Source organism: Rhinatrema bivittatum, chromosome 3 (genome assembly GCF_901001135.1).
Source record: "Rhinatrema bivittatum chromosome 3, aRhiBiv1.1, whole genome shotgun sequence".
In the NCBI taxonomy this organism is placed as follows: Eukaryota; Metazoa; Chordata; class Amphibia; order Gymnophiona; family Rhinatrematidae; genus Rhinatrema; species Rhinatrema bivittatum.
The window spans coordinates 28720365-28742080 of record NC_042617.1 but is presented as its reverse complement, the minus strand read 5'-3'; the positions used below and the strand labels follow the sequence as shown (position 1 = coordinate 28742080).

Below are 21716 nucleotides of genomic sequence, written 5' to 3'. Positions count from 1 at the left end.
AAAGTAGAATTAAATGGTTGAGTTTCTCAGTGGAAAAGGGTGAAAGGTGGAATGCCTCACGGATCTGTACTTGGACCGGTGCTTTTCAATATATTTATAAATGATCTGGAAAGGAATATGACAAGTGAAGTAATCAAATTTGTAGATGATACAAAATTATTCAGAGTAGTTAAATCACAAGTGGATTGTGATAAATTGCAGGAGGACCTTAGAAGACTGGAAGATTGGGCTTCCAAATGGCAGATGAAATTTAATGTGGATAAGTGCAAAGTGATGCAAATAGGGAAAAATAATCCATGCTGTAGTTACACAATGTTAGGTTCCATATTAGGTGCTACCACCCAAGAAAAAGATCTAGGCATCACGGTGGATAATACACTGAAATCATTGGTTCAGTGTGCTGCAGCAGTCAAAAAAGCAAACAATGTTAAGAATTATTTGGAAGTGACTGGTGAGTAAAACAGAAAATGTCATAATGCCTCTATCGCTCCATGGTGAGACTGCACCTAGAGTACTGTGTACAATTCTGGTCACCGCATCTCAAAAAAGATAGAGTTGTGATGGAGAAGATTCAGAGAAGGGCAACCAAAATTATAAAGGAGATAGAACAGCTCCCCTATGAGGAAAGGCTAAAGAGGTTAGGGCTGTTCAGCTTGGAGAAGAGACGGCTGAGGGGGGATATGATAGAGGTGTTTAAAATCATGAGAGGTCTAGAACGGGTAGATGTGAATCGGTTATTTACTCTTTCGGATAGTAGAAGGAGTAGGGGGCACATCATGAAGTTAGCAGGTGGTACATTTAAGACTAATCGGAGAACATTCTTTTTCACTCAACGCACAATAAAGCTCTGGAATTTGTTGCCAGGGGATCTGGTTAGTGCAGTTAGTGTAGCTGGGTTTAAAAAAGGTTTGGATAAGTTCTTGGAGGAGAAGTCCATTAACTGCTATTAATCAAGTTGACTAAGGGAGTGGCCTCTGCTATTTCTGGCATCAGTAGCACGGGATCTTCTTAGTGCTTGGGTACTTATCAGGTTCTTGTAACCTGGATCGGCCTCTGTTGGAAACAGGATGCTGGGCTTGATGGACCCTTGGTCTGACCCAGTATGGCAATTTCTTATGTTTGCTTGTTTTTTTGGGACATTTCTGCTACATCCAATACTATTAAACACACTGTTCTACGTTCTAGATCAGTGGTTCTCAGATGTGTAGGGACACATGAGTGTGTCACGATGTCCCAGAGCTGGCAGAAGACTATCTTTCCTCATTAGTCTGGGCAGGAGTTGGACATGATATGAAGTTGCTCTTGCTTCCTGCTCCTCTTCCTGGCCCAATGAGAGGTTGTTCCCTCCTCCATCACCCAGATCAGAGTGCAATATCACCAACTCCTGTTCATATGGGCCCAGCAGGACACCAACGTTATCTTCCTCTGCCTGGCTTGGTAGCGAGGCTGCTGATGCTCTCTTCACCCCAAGGGGCCTGGATGTGAAAGCAGGAGCATAAGGGAGAAAGGTGAGTGCACTGTAGATCCACTGGTGCTGCCTCCTCATCTTCCTCTCCTCAATACTTCTTGCCCTCAATTGCTGCTGATAAAAAGGGAGGGAGACTCTGTATTGAAGTCTTTTCTGCTGGCTAGGAGCCAGGAGGGAAATGTACTGGGCAGGAAGGCATGGGAAGATAGGGAGTCAGGAGTCTGCTGGATAGGAAGGGCTGGGGGAAAGGAGTTTGGGGTTGCTGGGGAGGGAGAGGTGGAGGAGGGAGGGGTTGAGGGGCTGCTAGGCAGGGAAGAGAGATGGTAGTGAAGAGAAAGATGGAGGTGTGGGGCTGCTAGGTTGAGGGGAGTGGGGGTGTTGAGCAGGAAGGGGTAGGAAAGGTGGTCAGAGGTATTCTGGGAAGGGGAGATGGAAGGACAGAGTTGAGCAGGAGAGAGAGGGAGCACAGAGAAGTGGATGTGGGATGGGGTTGAGATTGGGGGTGTCAGGAATGTTGGACAGGGATATGAGCATGTGAAGGGATGATTGAACAGTTGAGAGAAGTGGGGGTTGATGGGTCACGGAGGGCCATACTATGTCAGGTTTGAGAATATGCATTTCTTCTCTCTTTGAACTTTGCTTAGTGTAAGAGGAAATATATTTGTTTCTAGTCTCCAGTTTTGCACTGCATGTAGAAGGACTTGGGGTTTCCATTCCAGGTTTTGTTTGCACATTTGTAATTTGTGCTATTTTATTCTATATTAGGGGAAGGCAGGTCTGTCTGTGTTCTGTGTGTATGTGACTGAGATTAGGTACTTTACTAGAGGTTTGTATCAGCCTTATTTGTTGTATTTTTCTCTATATATTATATTGCATTGGAGGTGAACTGCTGCCTTTTCATGGGTAGGACTATTGCGGTTTCGTTTCTTGGAGTTAGTGCTGCTGAGGTATGGCAGGTTTGATAGACGTGTACAGACTGGGGTTTGTTTGTATTATTTTACAATGCACCTGGTAGTAGCGGGCGTTTGTGATGCTGTTATTGAGATGACACCAGAATCAGAATATCTTTTTTGTACGGCGAGTTGTACAGGGAAATGTCTTAGTTTTGCTCTGCACCCATTGTTAGGAAGCTGGGGACTCCTGTGGGTGCAGAGTATATGTTTATATTTAGTCCCATGACGATCATGTGATCAGTGTGTCACGCATGTGAGCGTCATCTCTCAGATATGCCCTGATAGAGCAGTGGTTCTCAACCTGTTCTAAATTATGTAGTTTAGGCCTGTCTGCTACTCTTGAGGTGGTTCAGGCTTTTTTTTTTTTTTTTTTTTTAAGAATATCATATGCAGGGGACTGCTAATCGGTTCTTCCTCGTCCATCACTTTTCCACTCATCACCAGGGCTCCTCAGGAATCCACATTGTTTGCTTCTATCATCTATATTGCTCCACTCTAAAGGGTTCTCGCAGACTTTGGTATAGGGTATTAGCTTTATGCTGATGTTCACATTTTTGCTCAATTTACCTCATCCTTTAGAGACACTTTCACTAAAAGGTCTCTCAGAGTTTGCTTACCATCTGACAATAGATAACCAACAATAAATTGGTCCTAAATTTAGGGAAAACAATCATTGTTTTGGAAAGGCATAATCAGCTGAATTAAAAAAAAAAAAAAAAAAGTCGGCCACACGCGTAAAAATCGCCACTTATGCGTGTGCTAGGCACTTTCAAAAGGGCCAAGCCACGCACATAAGTGGCAAGATATGCACAAGGGCTAGGCCCTGAGAAAGGGGTGGGGGGACATGTTCTGGGCAGGGTGGGGCAAGACAGAGGCGGGCCGGAAGAGCGCCCATTAGCCACTGTCTCGGGGAAGTGCGCACAAATTACTTCTGCTCCCGCGGAGCAGCAAGTAATAAATAAATTCTGGCAAGGAAGTTAGGTAGGTGGTAAGGAGCAGACTGGGAGGGAACTGGGGAAGGCCTGATTGCGTCACCACACAGATTTTGCAAAGTCACCCACACTTGGGTGCATGGCCACCCAATTTTAGAGAATGCACACGCCGGTGCACACATAAAAATCGGCACGTCCATGTGCATGTTTGTTTGAAAATCTACCCAATATTTCCACTTGTGTACAGGATTTAGGGTAATTTTTTAAACTCACCCCTGTCCTTCAGAGCATAAGTTAATGCAGTTGTGTAGGGGTCCTTCAAATTTGAGTGTCTTGTTGCGAAGACCTTTTGGACTAGGACAACTTTCATGTGGTCCTGCAATCTTTGGTGTTTTGGCACTTGATTACTGTAATGCAGCATAGCTAGGTTTAGCAGTTTCAACTATCAGAACCTTGCAGGGGGTGCAGAATGCTGGCACAACGCTCGTCTTGGGTGTTCGCTGGAGACGCCCTATCACCCTAGTATTGGCCTCCCTGCACCGGCTTCCAATCTAGTTGTGGATTAGGTTCAAAGTTTTAACCTTGATCCATAAAGCCTCAAATGCCAAGCCATTTTGATATTTTAATACACTTCATGGTTTACAGACCTTCTTGACGTTTAAGATAGTCAGGTAAAGTTAGCTTGATATCCCTTCCATCAAGAAATGAGGTACAGTCTTTGCAATCACTGACCCAATGGATTTGACTATTGCATCTGATTTTCTTAGAGCATAGCCATGGCTTAAGACTTTCCAAAAGCATTTGAAAATTTATATACCCAGGTTTTTGGGCATCGGGTCCTTTGTCATATAGTCCAAATTACATGCCTAGCATAGCTAGATCCGAGACCTTTTTCACCTTTGGCTTTCATGGTCAAAGTACAATTAAACATAGATGCCCTATGGGGCCGATTTTAAATTGTGCCCGCTACCTGGCACGCATGTTATAAAATTCGGGGGTCAGCGCGCACAAGGGGGTGCACACTAGTGCACGCCAAGCCCTAGGGGAGACCCGATGGCTTTCCCCATTCCCTCCAAAGCCGCTCCGAAATTAGAGCGGCCTTGGAGGGAACTTTTTTTTTGGTGTCCCCCCCACCTTTCCCCCCCCCCCCCCCCCCCGACCTTATTTCATAGAGTTACACCTGGCCTCTGGCAGACATAACTTGCGCGCGCCGGCTCACTAGGCCCCGACACAGGCTGCTGTGTCGGGGCACTCGGCCACCCCACGGACCGCCCATTTTTCAAAGCCCCGGGACATACGCGCGTCCCGGGGCTTGTGCGCGTGCCGCCGAGCCTATGCAAAATAAGCTCGGCACGCGCAGGGGTAGGTTTTCGGGGGTTACGCACGTAACCCTTTGAAAGTCTACCCCTATGGGAACAAGAAACTGTCACTCCTTGTGACCTTGGGCAAGTCACTTTACCCTCCATTGCCTCAGGTACAAAAAACTTGTGTAAGCCCTCTGGGGAGAGGGAAATACCTACAGTACCTGAATGTAAACCAATGTGATATCTCGATTGAGATCGAATGTCTGTATATAAAAATAAATAAATAAATAAATAAATGGCCCAAATATATGACAATCCCTCTGTATTCAGGCCAGTGTGGTAGAATGCTACTGCCACCAGGGCCAGAAGCTGGACTCCTGGGAACCAGAAGCTGCAGTCATGGGTTGTGGCAACAGTGGGATGGGCTCTGCTACGCCACTTCAGTGGTGGGGGTGATGGCATTGAAGCAAGATAGGCTTCTTCAGTGAACTGATGGGGGAGCTTGGATACAATTATAAAAGATGAGGTAAGTACCATAGATTACTTGACAGACACAGTGTTGAAAAAGAACATCTCAGAATCAGGCCAATAAGATATTTTTAATATCCAAACATTCTCCTGCTCCTCTCTAGGGCTTCTCGCTCAGTGGAAACCTGCCCCTACCAGAGCTACAGCAGGATGAGTTTGGATGGACAGGGAGCCACCATCCATCCCCCCCCCCCCCAAGGTTCAGCCATGGCAGAGCAGCCCTTTGGCTGTGAGACAAGGACAGTGGTGGGCTGTGGCACAGTGCCTGGATCTCCCTTGTTCAGGGCAGATATACTGGGCTGTTAATGTAGCTTCAGCAATCCTAGCATGGAATCTGGGTCTTCTGCACCGCTACGTATTATGGGTGAGCAAGCAAAAATACCACATCTGTCATTTTTTCTGCTCCATTTTGTTTTAGCATGCTAGAAATAAATTTAGTGCACATTTAAAAAAAAAAAAAAGTTGAGTTTTTTTCCCTTTATTTTGAACAAAACACAAAATGGCAGCTTTGTATTTCAACATGAAAGCACATCCCTACACCACTGCTACTGTGCCATCAGGCTGACACAGATACATCCCCCCCCCCTCTAAAAACTAGTTCTGGCTGGTATCTGAAGGGACAGATAGCACTAGCCCCATGATTAGTCTAATCTTTATAGACAGACTGCATAATTTTTGTTGATCTTAACATTATCTCTAGTAACTCTGGAGGAGGAGTTAAGCACAGCAGTGAGCTATCTATCCCTCAGATCTAGTCAAAGCCTACCCTAGTTTCAAAACACTATAATCTGGTGCTATATTACTATTATGTTCTTACTGATGAAAGCTTGGGAACGGATTATTTAAACCAGGAGGTATTTAGGACTATATGATAGTGTAGTGCTGCTTGTCAACTGGAAGCCCCTATGAATCCATGGTTCAAATAAAAACGCTCCAGGAGAAAGAGGCAAGATTTTTGAAATATTTTGTAATATATTAGAAAGGCTTCTGTGCCTTCTCCAGTCTGTGCACACGCGCACGCACACCCCTCCCCCCCCCCCCCAACAGGAGCACAATGACAGCCATGCTTTTAAAATGAAAACTGTATTAAGTAATACTTGGTAAAGTTTGCCATATTTGCACCTGCTAAAATCCACTGCAAGTCAACAAATTAACAGTCTTGTGTTATAGTACGTTTGCAAAAATAAAAAAATTTGAATGCTGACGTGACCTTGCCAGTGCCCATGCTAAGACGGCTGCATTTTCTAAAGACAGGATTTTTGTATTCTACTTTGTTACATAGACAACAGGCGCTGACTGTGCAAGTATTACCAGGAATTACATAAACAGTCATAGACATAGTTTTGCAACACCCATGCAACGCCTGCCCCAGCAGCAGCAGCAAGATGTGCCCTCCTCCAAGCCTGACCCTAGCACACAGGAAAGTCCCTGAAGTTACCGTCCCATTCTGCGAAAGAGGAAGAATGCACCGAGGGGAGGGGAAAGCAGTAGCTACTGGCAGGGTTACCAAATTGAACCTGAAAAAAAAATAAATGGCATCCCTATGGATCTTCACCACTATCCTTGTCCCCTCAAATGAAGCTCCACTTCTGCTTCCGTTGTCCCCTCTCTGCATTTACTTGTTCACCTTTTGTCTCCTAAAGAGGCAGGGCAGTATGAGAAAGCCCTGAACCCAACCACTAGTACGGAAAAGCAACATCAGCCTGTTAAACGTGGGGAATGCGAGCTGACATGACTGCACGGTGGCCTTGCCTTCTCCCACCTGGGACTTCCTGTCTGGGAAAGAAAACCTGGGGGAGGAAGGCTGCTACAGACGTATCAGGACTGCATCCCGGCTGGGGTTTTATTTTAGCTCATCTTGTGATCCATGTGCAGGGCCTTCAGGCACTTGGGGGTGGCAGCTGCTGTACTCTGAGCATAAACTTCTCATGGACATCAGGACCAGCATCAGACTGCAGAAGCAGGATGGCCGCTGCCGTTACTAAGTCTTACACGTGTAGTACGGGGTTTCCCCACCCCCCTATTTCTTCACCTGTATGTGCAAGAGAGAGACACATTCCTCATTTGTTTATGCCGGTCTGCCATACCCAAAATAAATTCTCCATCTAGACCCTTCCAAAAGGACATCGGGTTTGGTGGGATTGTGTGTATTCATGGGAGGACTCACTCCTTACATGAATTTGGGATTTTGTGCATTATTTGAGGATGGCAGAGAAGTAAGGAGGGTGGAAAAAGCTCAAAAGTGGAGTAGCAGATCCTAAGAAACATGTTTAATAAAAAGACTGTGCCAACCAATGTTTTGGAATAAATGCGAAGCATTCTGACTTCAAGGTGGAATAAAATAGTTCAGTCTTTTGTGAAAAAAAAATTAAAGGAAAAAAGAAAAAAGAGAAGGTGTTAGTGTACCCTCTTTTGCTTTCTTTCCAGGGACCACCACAGGTTTTGCTATATGACATCTGAACAGAAAGTTAACTCACGGAGTACAAAACAAATCAGGAAAAATAAGAAGCTATGAATCCAAACCCCCATTCTAGCACTTGACCGATTTGCAGGCTACGCATTTCATTGCCTTGTGCTGCAGTTACATTTTAATTTGATAATAAAATGAACATTGCAACCCTTACCCACTTTAGAAACCTTGACCCTTCTAAAAATAAGACAAGGATTTCCTTGGCTGTACTGTCGTGCTTTTCATTACTAAAAAAGAGTTGTTAAATTTAAAAGGAGAAAACATCTCACAGGCAAAGTTAGTGCTTGGCCAGAGGCCACGATAGCTTACTCCATGTAACTATTAATGTTAAGGGGCTCAAGGAATGCAGACTCCTTGCAGAACTGCTACCTATAGGCAATCTAAGGCAGAGTTAGAAAAATCCTCTTCCCCCAAATAAAGATACACAAATAACTTTAGAGCATATTCAGCAGCAGATTCGTGCATGTAAAATTTCAAACTCTGTCCAGATAAAAACTTACCCACTTGCTGACTCAGTATCGACCTCTAAATATAAAATATTTAAAAGAGGAATAGATGGCCATGTTGAGTGGGAAGTGCTGTGCGGATGATACCTGGTTCAATCCCAGACGGGGGTCGAGGGTGCTGAGGTAGCCCCTGGAGGGATTGAATTGCAGCTGGATTTACAGCCCATGAGAGGGTTCCAGGAGCAACCCTGGTGCATTGAACCTATTAAAATAGGTGGTTTCGATTGAAGGCTCATGGAAGATAGTGAAGGAACTAGTAGGCTGTTCCTCCCACTCTCCCAATAAACAGGCCGATACAGTAAGGCGCGGCCGCAGTTACCCCGTTTCTAACCCGCTGTGTACTCACAATTTCGCCGCTTAAGTCTAACCCGCGATTCACTATCTGTTTTTACCGATCCTTACCGCTTCTTTAACTCGACGCGTATCCCTTTCCGCCCGCGGCATGTATATGATATGTAAACGACCCGATTAGCTATTCCCTCCCATACAGTAAAGTGCGCCCCGACTATCGCCTTTTTAACCTGCTATCTTGCCGAGTCTTTAACCTAATTTACCGCCTACCCTGACCCTGGCGTTAGTGTGAACTTAGCCGCCCAGTCCCAAACCAACCCAATCATAGCCCCAGCAGAGAGAGACGAAATTTCACAGTCCCAAACTTTCCCCCAGCCCCTGCTCTGGCCGCGGCCACGCAAGCCCCCAGCAGCAGCAGCAGAAGTAGAAGGGCGGCGAGAGAGAGCGGCTTCAGCAGCCCCGCCGGCGAAGGTGAATACGTGCACCCCCTGTGGGTCCAATATGGGCGCTCAAGGCAGCGAAGGCGCATGCGCACACGCCGTGACCGGCTGGACGTCTGAGGTCACAGCGTGTGCGCATGCCGGGGGCTTGCGTGGCCGCGACCAGGGCAGGTGAGCAGGGGCTGGGGGAAGTTTGGGACTGAAATTTCGTCTTTCTCTGTTGGGGCTTGGATTGGGTTGGTTTGGGACTGTAGGAGAGCCATCCACTTCCTGGTACCTGTCATTTCAAACGTCATTTGAAATGACAGGTACCAGCGCACCCAGGATACTGTATAGGCGCTGTATAGCGCTCTATACAGTAAAATGGATTGCGCTTCATGGACGCGGCTTGCATTTGCATGCCATCTAAATACAGTATCGAGCGGTATGTGATCCGGACTGTGCGTGCGGCAAACTATGTGATCCAAACTGTGCGTGCGTCGGGCACTAACGCACCTCTTTCTACCGCACCTTACTGTATCGGCCTGAAAGAAATGGAAAATGTAAAGGAAATTATATATAAAAGAAGAACAGTAGAGACTGAAAAGTCTCGATTCAGTTGCTCATAAGAACTTCTGTCAAGGTGCTTTGCACTCATTACGATGAGGGCGCTACAGCAGAGGAGTCACCAGATACGCCAAGTTGCCCCAAAAAAAAATAAATAAATAAAAGGGATGGGGAAGACAGGAAACTCCCTCTGGGTCAAATATGCCTGCACAGCATCCCCAGCAGCAGAAGGCTGGACTGGGAATCTTATATGGCAGTGCCCAGACCTTTACACCAAGCCACCGGTCAGAGCCCCTATCCCATCCCAGCTACTGTTGCAAACCCAGTACAAGCGTCCTACAATCTCACTTGCTATTAGGAATTTATCAGTCTCATCTTGAAAGCAGCACACAAAGGCCTTCCAAAACACTTTTTCCAGGCAACCAGCCAAATAAAAACCCTGTGTGTGAAGTAGCATCAAGATCTTTCACTCTTAAGTTGCAGGAGGGGGGTTGGGTTTGGTTTTTTTTCAGATCCTTTGGTCTTCTGGCTTTAGTCCTCCTATGGCAGATGTCCAGGTGGTTTTATTTAATTACTGCTCTCCAACATCCTGATTCGACTTACTGTACTATAGTAAGATTGTGTTTGACAGGAGAGTGCTAGATATTTGCATGGAGACACTGACGGCATCCATGCAAAACCCCTAAGAATAGAGGGATGAACCAGACCTCGCCTGCTTATGGATTTTGCTAGACAGGCGATGGCAGTTTTCCCTCCCCCCTCAAGCCTAAACTATTTAAGCACAAGCCTCTAAGCTGGCTCTTCTTTCCACAGACTTCTGCAGGAAAATGTCTCACCAAAGTGTCCAGGTTAAGTCTCGGAGAGCTGAGAAGGGAGGGGCACCCGTCTTGGTATGCTACTGCAGCAAGGCCCAGAACATTCTCACCACCTTCACAGAAGCCCCACAATGGCTGCACGCCTTTTGACACCGCACTGCAAATGAGATCGGCTGATCGCACCATGCCGGAGCTCCTCCATCTAATGGAGGGCACGTGCAAGTCCACATGCTCTTATAGAAACATAGAAATGACGGCAGAAGAAGACCAAACGGCCCATCCAGTCTGCCCAGCAAGCTTCACACTTTTTTTTTCTCATACTTATCTGTTTCTCTTAGCTCTTTGGTTCTATTTCCCTTCCACCCCCACCATTAATGTAGAGAGCAGTGATGGAGCTGCATCCAAGTGAAATATCAAGCTTGATTAGTTAGGGGTAGTAGGGGAAGTAACCGCCGCAATAAGCAAGCTACACCCATGCTTATTTGTTTTACCCAGAATATGTTATTCAGCTCTTATTGGTTGTTTTTCTTCTCCCCTGCCATTGAAGCAGGGAGCTATGCTGGATATGCGTGTAGTATCAGTTTTTCTTCTCCCCTGCCGTTGAAGCAGAGAGCTATGCTGGATATGCGTGAGGTATCAGTTTTTCTTCTCCCCTGCCGTTGAAGCAGAGAGCTATGCTGGATATGCGTGAAGTATCAGTTTTTCTTCTCCCCTGCCGTTGAAGCAGAGAGCTATGCTGGATATGCATTGAAAGTGAAGTATCAGGCTTATTTGGTTTGGAGTAGTAACCGCCGTAACAAGCCAGCTACTCACTTTGTGAGTGCGAATCCTTTTTTCTTCTCCCCTGCCGTTGAAGCAGAGAGCTATGCTGGATATGCGTGAAGTATCAGTTTTTCTTCTCCCCTGCCGTTGAAGCAGGGAGCTATGCTGGATATGCGTGAAGTATCAGTTTTTCTTTTCCCCTGCCGTTGAAGCAGAGCTATGCTGGATGGCTGGGTGCAGTTATTTCCTTGCTTCATGGAAGGAGCCAAGCTAATCCCAAGCAATGCTTTGGCCACATAATGAGCCTGTCAAGTACAGCACAGAAGCAAAAAAAAAAAAAAAAGAGTAGGATAGTGCTTTGAGCAGAGAATGACAGAGCAGATAAAAAAATATTGCAGACATCAAGTTTTCACAACCCCTTCCTCCCCCTATGTACTCTTGGAGTTTTCCCTATGCCTCAGCTTAAGCAGCAAGAATTGGACCACCACCACCACCACAGCTTAGGGAGCAGACTATAACTACAGCAGCGTCTTGCATTGGTCACACAGAAATGCAATCAATCAGTTTCCAAAACCATTCTTACGGCCAACCAACAGCATATAAAAAGTGATTTTTAGTTGGGCTTGATCATCTCAAAGTCACGAACCAGAGTTTAAAAAACGATCCACATGTTCTCCCGTTATTTGTGTCTCCAAGTGCAGTCCGCCCTTTCTTGAAATCTTACGTGTATGATTTATTTAGAATTTTTATATACTGACATTCTTGAAAAAATATCAAATCATATCGGTTTCCATTTTAACAGAACAATCGCGCCTAAGGCGTTACATTAAACAAGGCGTCAGATAAATAGAAAGTAAATAATAAATCATAAATGGAACAGCGAACAACGTTAATAGGCATAACATAAAATAAAGTGTCTACTAGGGTGTCGCTAGTAACATATGGACTATCCAAATCAGGCGTAAACGGGCCATAAGGGAAGTAAGTACGTAGAAGCTTAACCAGGGTGTGAGAACATAGCATAAGCTACAAGGTATACTGGTTGAGAGTTAACACCTGAGAAGATAGAGTTAGAATTTGCAGAGGATGACGCAGGGTGTGAAAAGGAGGGGCAGGGTGCAGGTGTCAATGGGTAGAGAGGGGTAAGGGGAGCAAATGGACGGAAGGGGAAGGAGGAAGAGGAAGGGGAGAGGGCGAACCATGCTAAGGCTGTTGAGGACGATCATGGATCCCATAAAGGACTGTTATGCCCTTTGACCTGTGTCAGAGTGTTCTTGAGACTCCAGGAAGGCTTGTCTGAAGAGCCATGTTTTGAGGTGTTTCTTAAAAGTTTGATGACAAGGTTCTTGGCGAAGCTCCGGAGGCAGAGAGTTCCAAAGGGTGGGTCCGGCTGTAGAGATTGCGCATTTTCTTAATGAGTTTTTGACCGGTGGTGCATATAGAGTTCCTTTATAAGTGTTTCTGATGGGTCTTTCTGATGTGTGAGGGCAGAGTTGGGAGCTTAGGTTGAGGTGTGCGATGCCGATAATGTCCTTGTGGATCATCATTAACGCTTTGAAGGAGATCCTGGATTTTATAGGAAGCCAGTGAAGACAGTGTAGGATGGGTGTGATGTGGGCTCTTTTATTTGAGTTGGTGAGTATCCTAGCCGCAGCATTCTGGACCATCTGTAGGGGTTTGATAGTTATCGCAGGGAGGCCTAGGAGAAGAGAATTGCAGTAGTCTAGCTTTGTAAGGATGATAGACTGAACTACTAAACAGAAGTCACTGAAATGCAGGAGAGGTTTCAGATTTTTGAGAACTTGAAGTTTGAAAAAACATTCTTTAGTTGTGTTGAGGATGAACGATTTTAAGTTGAAGAGGTTATCAAGCCGAACCCCTAAGTCTGACGGAGGAGGAGTGGTTGATGTATGTTTTTGCGAATTGGGATGCGCTTTGGGAGTTGAAGAGTGCGTGGTTGTTGTCTGGCAAGATGATGAGAATTTCAGTCTTATTTGAATTGAGGATAAGGTTCAAGCTGGAAAGCAGAATATTGATGGAATGTAAGCAGCTATTCCAGTGTGCCCAAGTTTTTTGCAGGGATTCAGTGATAGGAAGAAGTATTTGAACGTCGTCAGCGAAAATGTAATACTTTAGTTTGAGGTTGGAGATAGTTGGCAGAGTGGCAGCAGATAAATGTTAAAAAGCGTGGGGGAGAGGGATGATCCTTGCGGGACTCCCCAGCTTGATTTGATAGGGGGTGATTCTTTATTATTGATCCTGACCTTGTAGAATCTATTCTCAAGGAACGATTGGAACCAGCTATGTGCATCTCCTTGAATTCCTATATCAGATAGGCGCTCCAGTAGGATTGAAGACTCTCCGTGGATGAACATGACAGATGTGTTCCATGGCGCCAGAGGACCATCTCCTCTCAGAGCTGTCCCTGTGAACACAGGGAGGCCACATCTGCTCTCAGCATCCAGGCTAACCTCATTTTCCCTGTCCTGGTTCTCTGAATAAATATGCTCAGACCTATTAGGATAACCCAGCACACACTTCTCTGCTTTTGGCATTATCTAGACCAGTTGCTTGCTCTAGCTAGTGCAATGAATACCTCCCTTTTGCAACAGCAATAATTCATCCTGATCCGATACAGCAGCAACAACTGAAATACCAACTTGCCAGAACATTTTGTGATGGTATGCTGTAGTGTCACCTCTAGGTTTTAACATGCCAGAACCCAGTGCTCCCTACCCAGTGCTCCATTTAAATTCCAACACAATAGATTTCAGAATGCATAGAAATTCTCACACCAATACAGGTCCTTGAATGTGTGTGGCTATACATGGCTTTTTGGCCCTTAATCACCAATTCAAAAGTTAACAGGATCCAGGCTGAAGATGTTTGGGAGAGAAAAAAAAAAAAAGGGGGCATGCTGTACAATCCATTTCTTCTGGGGGTCACAAACCTACTGTACTACATATATTTCTGTTAGTGCTAGTAACTGTCCCCAGGAAATCTGACATTTATGTTTTACAGCTGAAGGTGCTGGTGACAAAATGCTTTTTTTTTTTTTTTTTTTTTTACATAAATGAATACTGTTTCATAGGAAAATAAAGCAGGAAGTGCCACTATTCACATGACCCTGCTCTAAATCTTAATCACATTCTAATAGGGCTTTTGGTTTAGCACAAAACTGACTCCAAGTTTTGTGAAAAAGCAAGTGGAAAGGTGAGAAAAAAGCTCTTAAGCCAAGGCTTCCCAGACTAGTCCTGGGGACCCCACAGCCTGTCGGGTTTTCAGGAGATCCAGTGGATGCAAAGTTCTCTCACGCATATTCACTGTGGAGCTCCTGAAGAGTTGACTGCTTGCGGGGTCCCCAGGATAATCTATTTCCATTGCTTGAGCTGACGATGAGCTGGGTGCACTGAACAGAGAGCCTAGAGAGGATAAAAGGGAAAGTCCGTGCACTTTTACGCTTATGACCTTTGATGCAAAAATTCTCACCCATCTTCAGCACACAAATATGTTCGCATCTGCTGCATGCTCAGCAGAATGAGAGCAAGACACGCTCGGTTTGCCTTCTTTCTGCACCACTGTCAGAGTGCTGGGTAAGCCAGCACATGATACAGTCCGACGATAAAAGTCAGGATTCATGGTGACCAGTCAATCACTGGGGGCCCAAGCAAGTCGCCCACTCCTGTAAGCTGTCTGAGGCATGGGCTTGCCTACAGGATTTTACTGGATTGCACAGCAGAAAGCACATAACATTCTTGGTTCTCCCCGGGCCTCTTACCTCGGCTTATTCTCTGCTTCTCCCCCGATAGGATACCCGGCGTATCAATGACACTGATGCTCTCCAATACTGGATTGGGCAGCTGGGCACAGACAAATCTGAAGGATAAAAAAAAGAAAGCCAGCGAGGTGATGGTCCAGTCTGATATCTGCACAGAACTGAAGAAAAGCCATGCTTTCTACCGCCCCCCCAAAAATTTTCACAAATGTTCTGTTTTGGGCCCAATAATGTATTCTTCTTCTTCAGTTCACACAACACTGAGGGTGGGAACTAGCACCATGAGCCTTCACTAGCAACTATCCGGTGTATTTAATATTCTCTCTACCTCCCGGTACACTGGTAATCATGGGGATGGTTCTTAGTTTGGGGTCACATGTGATTGTGGTTGCAGCCCTGGACCCCTCCTGAGATGCAGCCCCAGCTGACCCGGGAGCAGACTTGTGGCACTCAGAGCTGGTCTGCTGTGGCTCAAAAGGAACCTAGCTCTCCCATCCAGACTATTGCTGGTTATATTTTTTAAAACGTTTTTGCTGCTTAACCTGCTCTGCCATTTTAGTTTGTGCTGCTTTTTCCATTCCATTTTGCTTTTTCAATATTTAATCCGCTACTTTGAAAATTAATTTTATTTCTACAGGAGGTCCCGGGAAGAGCTGGTACAAGATTCCTAAGTTAGGTGTCCGTCCCCCCCCCCCTTCCCCAGACACCAGTGCTACTGCCTCCCTCCAGGCCTTCTCCACCCTCAGCACACCTGCTCAGCTCCCATATAGTGGGCAGTGATGCAGGTGCCTGAATGTGGGGCTCTGAGTTGCTGTGTGCTCAGTGCCTATGATCACATGGCCCCACCCAGAAATGGAAGGAGACATCATGGATTATGAGCGTGCCACAGCCTGATCCATGACTGCCCAGTATAGCAGTGAACAGAAGAGTAGTTTTACCGTCTATGATTCATCTAGTGACCAAGCTACAGTTAACACCATATGGTGTTAACTGTAAATGAATCAAAATCAGCAATGTATTTTAATGCTCCTCTGTCCCCTAACACGGGACAGTGTTTCGCTGAAGCTCAATCGGGAGGAACAAGTCTACATGGAAGATTACATATCAAAAAGTGTTTTTGTAAACATTAAAATAAACAGAACAAAAATGGGAAAAATTATTCTATATACATACCACAAGCATGTCAATTATCTGACTTTCAACAACATTTGGATAAGCTCCGGGCATACCTTAAAGCACAGAAATATAAAAAATTTCAGCAGGACCAATTTGACTATTCAAAAGGATTAGTCTATCCTTGGATGAACGAGACTCATCCACTGCGTTAAAAAGTGACTTGATACCACATCTTCGAATGACTCTTCAGGAGCCAAGCCATGCTCTGAAGACTTAAAACCAGCACAATTCTCTACCTCTTCAGTTATTAGACCTTTTTTAGGCTTACATCAGGCTTATCCGAAACTCCGCACTGTTTTGAACCAACCATATCCTTAACATGTCACCCACTCACAAGCACAACGCTACAACAATCCTTGGCTATGAGATCTTCCATTCTGGATCCAGATAACAGCTTGGTCTTCAATTTGTCACCTCATACTCTCACGAGTATTGAAACTTGTACCCTACAGCTTGGCTTATGTGTACCTTCTGTGTCACATTTTAACAAAAAAAATATTTATGTCTTCAAAGATTTTTTCCTGCTATTAAAATTAAACATTTTTTCACTTCCATCCCCTGACATGTCTATTGTTACTCCTAAAGCCACTTGGTGCCCTCCTGATCCCCTTATCTCTGCCTTTGAGAAGTTTGTTTCTCACTGTTTTTCCTTCCCCCTAATCCGAAAATAGAGTAACTTATCTTGTCCCAAATGGGAAGCTGTTAAATCTCTAGCTAATCACCCTTCAATAATTATTAAACCAGCTGAGAGGGGCAGGGCACTGTTATTCTAAACCCCAGTGATAACAGATGGATCTCGGCAGTGTTATTGGACTCTAGCTTCTACAAACCTGCAACAGAATCCCACATCAGAGTTACAAATCCTCATTAACAGCTTTTGTCCAAGAAGGCAATGATGGTCTTTTTTTTTTTTTTTTTTTTTTTTTTTTTTTAAACACCCCCTAAGTCTTTTCTGGACACCACAAGCTTGCTGGTGGATGGATTATTTGGTGCTTTTCTGCCATCATTTCTATGTATGAAATCGGGTGATGCAGGGGGGGGAAAAAAGCAGTAAATGGAGTGGACAAGTGAAGGATAGAGGAGGGGGGATTCAAAATATCTATCCACTACAAAAAGAAAACACGACAACTTTCCCACACCAGGGCAGATAATCTACTGCCTTATATCACAATTTAGAGCTTACATGAGAAGCCTGCAAGAGGAGAGGATACAAATCAGCATAAACAGAACAGAGTAACTTACAGGATAGGATATATAGCAAGCCAAGTCAGAAATCAACTCAGCCTCCACAGTCTCAGCTTCTATGTAACATAGTAACCTTGCTGGAATTACTAGTAATATTTGACATTTAAAGAGTATTCTTCTGGTAAAAATAAAAAAAAATGGATGAAAACAAATCAGTAAGAAGGGTTAATAATAAAACAAGGAGACTGGGAAATACAGAACTGCGTAGTATGGTGTAAACTCCAAAGCTCAACAGCCCTTTTAGAGTAAACCCAGCCAACCAGAAATCGTTACTAAAGAGCAGTAGAGCACAACTACCAGAATGAAAACAGCTCTAAACAGAAATCCTACTGTAGTGTATCAGCACCAATCATTTTGTTTCCAGAAACTATGCCGTGGCAGATGGGAGTTGGAGTCTGGCCAGGTCAAGGCTGCTTCTTGCACAATAAAAACACAAACCCAAAACACCACAGGGTGTTTGAAGCAGCTGTATAACACAGAATCATCAAAATATTGACATGCAGGTGTTTTAGTTTCCCCATTGTGCCTTCTTATGTTCATCCAACTCCTTTCTCTATTCTGCACAAAGGTTATTTATTCTATTTTCAAGTTGGTTACTTCTGAAGCAGACTTTAGTCAGCCCTCCTATTTCTAGAATCCCCCACCCTATCTCAAGGTCACTTTCAGGTAGTTTCCTTTATTCCTGCTGTGGGTATACCAGGGTGCAATATTAACACTCAACTGACATTAATTCAATTAATTCAAGAGTCTATTCCGTTCAGTACAGAATGAAGACTAGACCCACAATGCACTGCACAGTATTTTTAAGTCCACATGGAGTCAAGTCATTAAAATGGTTGGTGCCGTTTTGCAACCTTGGGGCCTGGTATTAACTAGATTTCTCAGTGTTCCTATTGTGGGCTTCAAAAATATACATTTCTTTCCTATTAGGGAAGCAGCATGCATGCTGAGATTCAAACTGCCCACAGCAGCAGAGTCTGCACTAATGAGCAGGAGACACCAGGACAGCGAGCAGGCTTCAGACAGTCATGCAGGCTGTGAAAGCCACGGCAAACAAGCTGCCAAACTGTCTGCTTCCAAGTCCATCCCCTTCTCTTAAAAGGTACAAGTACACAATGCCATAGATATGGTCTTAAGTGTTTCATATTTCTATCAAAATACACCAAAGAAAATAATGAAGCACTTCTGGGAGTTTCCACCATCAGGCAGGGCCCGCTATACTTTTACAAGTGTTTGGGTTTCTAAGTTTTATGGGTCCCATAGAATTTTTGAGCCCCCCTCTATCCCTAGTCCTCTCCCCTCCCTTCCTTTGCTCCTGGCTCCTTATCTCACAATCTCAGGACTGGAATACCTGCATTAATCTCCTCTGCCACCTGGTGCTGCTCCCCATAGTCTCCTGAGACCTGAAGCTATGAGACAGAGGCCCTGCATGACTCCAACCAGAAGAATGGACCCACACAGCAGAAGGCAGCCACTACAGATAAATGGCAGTGTCACTTTCCTCCTACTGGAACTAATGGGAAGGCAGGGATTAAGGGTCAGGAACTGGAAATAGTGTGTGGTGCAGATAAAGAGATTAAAGTTAAGGTAACCAGATCTGAATTAACTTTGAGAAAAAGGGCCCAGAATGCAGATCCTTGACAGGAACTCCTAAAGCCTCTGCATTAGTTTGGCCTTAACTCATCTAACATTGAATATTAAATATTAAGTTTTTTCCTTTTTCCCCTCATCCCCCCCTCCCCTTCCCACACACAGTGGCAGAGAACAAATGCACTCCCATCAATGACAACATTTTCTACTGAGTGTTTCCAGCGGCTCCTCTGGACCTCCCTGTGAGCAGACATGTTCAAACATTATTGCAATTAACATCACAGACCTACTCTGTTTCAGCACCTAAGCATTTGGGATATCCAGTGGGGATGGGGCTGCATATTTGAATTTTTTTAAATGATAAAGCAAAAATCATTAAAACTCCACCTTTCAGGTTCTGAATTTTCATTCTTGAAGAGAGGAGCTGACCATAGCTGCAGAAAGGGGAAGCATTCCTGGGGGTGGACTCTGGGCAGCTTTGTGCAGATGAATGTATCTGTAATTTCACTGGGATGAGGGGGGAGTAAAAAAAGGTACCTGAACAAGTTATCAGGTGCAGGTCTATGCATGCACTTTACAGGGAAAAAGTTCCTTTTTGAAAAATCTGAAAGTTTGGCTTAAAGTCTACCCCAGATTTTAAAAACTGCCTCAATTATTCAGAAAGCAAAAACAGAGTCAGACATTTAACAGATCACCTAAATGACTTATGAGGAGAGATTGAAGAATCTAAATATGTACACCCTGGAGGAAAGGAGGAGCAGAGGTGACATGATACAGACTTTCAGATACTTGAAAGGTTTTAATGATCCAAAGACAATGAAACCTTTTCCATCGGAAAAAAAATCAACAGAACCAGGGGTCACAATTTGAAGCTCCAGGGAGGAAGACTCAGAACCAATGTCAGGAAGTATTTCTTCACGGAAAGGGTGGTGGATGCCTGGAATGCCCTTCCGGAGGAAGTGGTGAAGACCAGAACTGTGAAGGACTTCAAAGGAGCATGGGATAAACACTGTGGATCCATAAAGTCTAGAGGACGTGAATGAAGAGTGGGTGGCTCGCGGGAATGACGGCTACTACCTGGAGATAATACCCCTATTCAATAGACATACACACGGTTAATGCGACTCCTACATTGCTCTAAGCTTCAACGTCAAGAGGAAATGTGGAAAAAAGGATTTGCATTCACAAAAAAGCGGGGAGTAGCTTTGTTACGGCAGTTACTACCCCAAACCAAATAAGCCTGATACTTCACTTTCAATGCATATCCAGCATAGCTCTCTGCTTCAACGGCAGGGGGAATGAAGAAAAGTGGATCTATATAGAGAACAACCAACAAGGACTGAATTACATAGTCTGGGTAAACAAATAAGCATGGGTGTAGCTTGCTTATTGCTGCAGTTACTACCCCTAACTAGAAGGCTCCAATCTTGCTGTTGGACTGCTGCCTTCATCTTAATATTGTTGAGTGCTGAGTTAAGTTTAGATTGCTAATTGACGGCTCGATACAGTAAGGCCGCGGTAAAAACAGTGAGGCAGTGTCAGGCGCACCCTTCCTCCCCGCACGCACAGTTCTCCTGACTTAACGCCTGATTCTCTCTTCTAATCGCATGCAAATGCATGCCGCGGCTGTGAAGCGTTAGGGAAGGGTTATGCCCGCGCAACCCATTTTACTGTATAGGCGCTGTAACAGCACCTATACAGTAACCTGGGTGCGCTGGTACCTGTCATTTCAAATGACATTTGAAATGACAGGTACCAGGAAGTGTAAAAAAGTGTAAAAAGTGTAAAAAACAAAAAACCTGTGTGTTATATAAAAAAATAAAAAAATTTTAAATACCTGTCGGAGGGCCGTGGGTCCAGGCGGCCGGTGGGCGGCGGGCAGCCATCAGCGGCATCCGGTAGTCCCTTCTCCCAAAATCGCACGGGCGGGTCAGCAGCGGGGGGGGGGGGGGGGGTGCGGCAGCGAGGGGGCGGCAGCAGGATCCGGGAGCGGCGGGTAGGCAGCAGCGGGGTCTGGGGGGGCAGCGGCAGCAGGATCCAGGGGCGGCAGCGAGATCCGGGGAGCGAGTAGCGGCAGCGTGTTCGATCGGGCAGGCAGGTAGGTGGGAAAAAAAGATGGCCGCCTGCACGGGAAAAGCGTGCAATTGGCCGCTGAAGACGTGACGTCACGACGTTTGGCGTCACGGGGTGTGACGTCACGTCTTCAGCGGCCAATTGCAGCTTTCCCCCGTGCAGGCGGCCATCTTTTTTTCCCACCTACCTGCCCGATCGAACACGCTGCCGCTACTCGCCCCCCGGATCTCGCTGCCACTGCCGCCCCTGGATCCTGCTGCCGCTGCCCCCTGGACCCCGCTGCTGCCTACCCGCCGCTCCCGGATCCTGCTGCCGCCCTCCCGCTGCCGCTGCCGCCCCCCCCCCCCGCTGCCGACCCGCCCGTGCGATTTTGGTGCTCATCCAGGCAGGGGGAGCCGGAGGTCGTTCGCCGTCGGCTCCCTCTGCCTGGATGAATGCCCGTGCGAAATCGGGAGGAAGGGAGAAGGGACTACCGGATGCCGCTGATGTCTGCCCGCCGCCCACCGGCCGCCTGGACCCACGGCCCTCCGACAGGTATTTAAAATTGTTTTATTTTTTTTATATAACACACAGGTTTTTTGTTTTTTACACTTTTTACACTTTTTACACTTACCGTAGCAGGCCCGAGCCTTGCTACTTTTTTGTTTGTTTTTTTTTTTTGCTTCGGGAGGAGGGGACCGGACGGGGCTGCAGGAGACCGGACGGGACCAGGGCGGGTAAGCAATGTTTTTACACTACACTACACTAACTCCTACTAGGGGGAGGCGGTAAACTAGCAGGTTAAGGCCACGGCAGAACAGCGGGTTACGGAGGAGATAATATCAGCGCCCGTTACAGTATCG

At 45.6% G+C, this 21716-nt stretch overlaps 1 protein-coding gene across 2 annotated transcripts in view; it reads right to left on the bottom strand.

The window, feature by feature from the left end:
• Window positions 1–21716, bottom strand: part of EHD3 (EH domain containing 3) — a 187148-nt gene that overhangs the window by 62247 nt on the left and 103185 nt on the right. For both annotated transcript variants that reach the window (XM_029593027.1, XM_029593026.1), the window contains exon 3: window positions 14794–14891. In XM_029593027.1, coding sequence (XP_029448887.1) covers window positions 14794–14891 — 98 coding nt within the window. The remainder of the gene's footprint in view (window positions 1–14793; window positions 14892–21716) is intronic.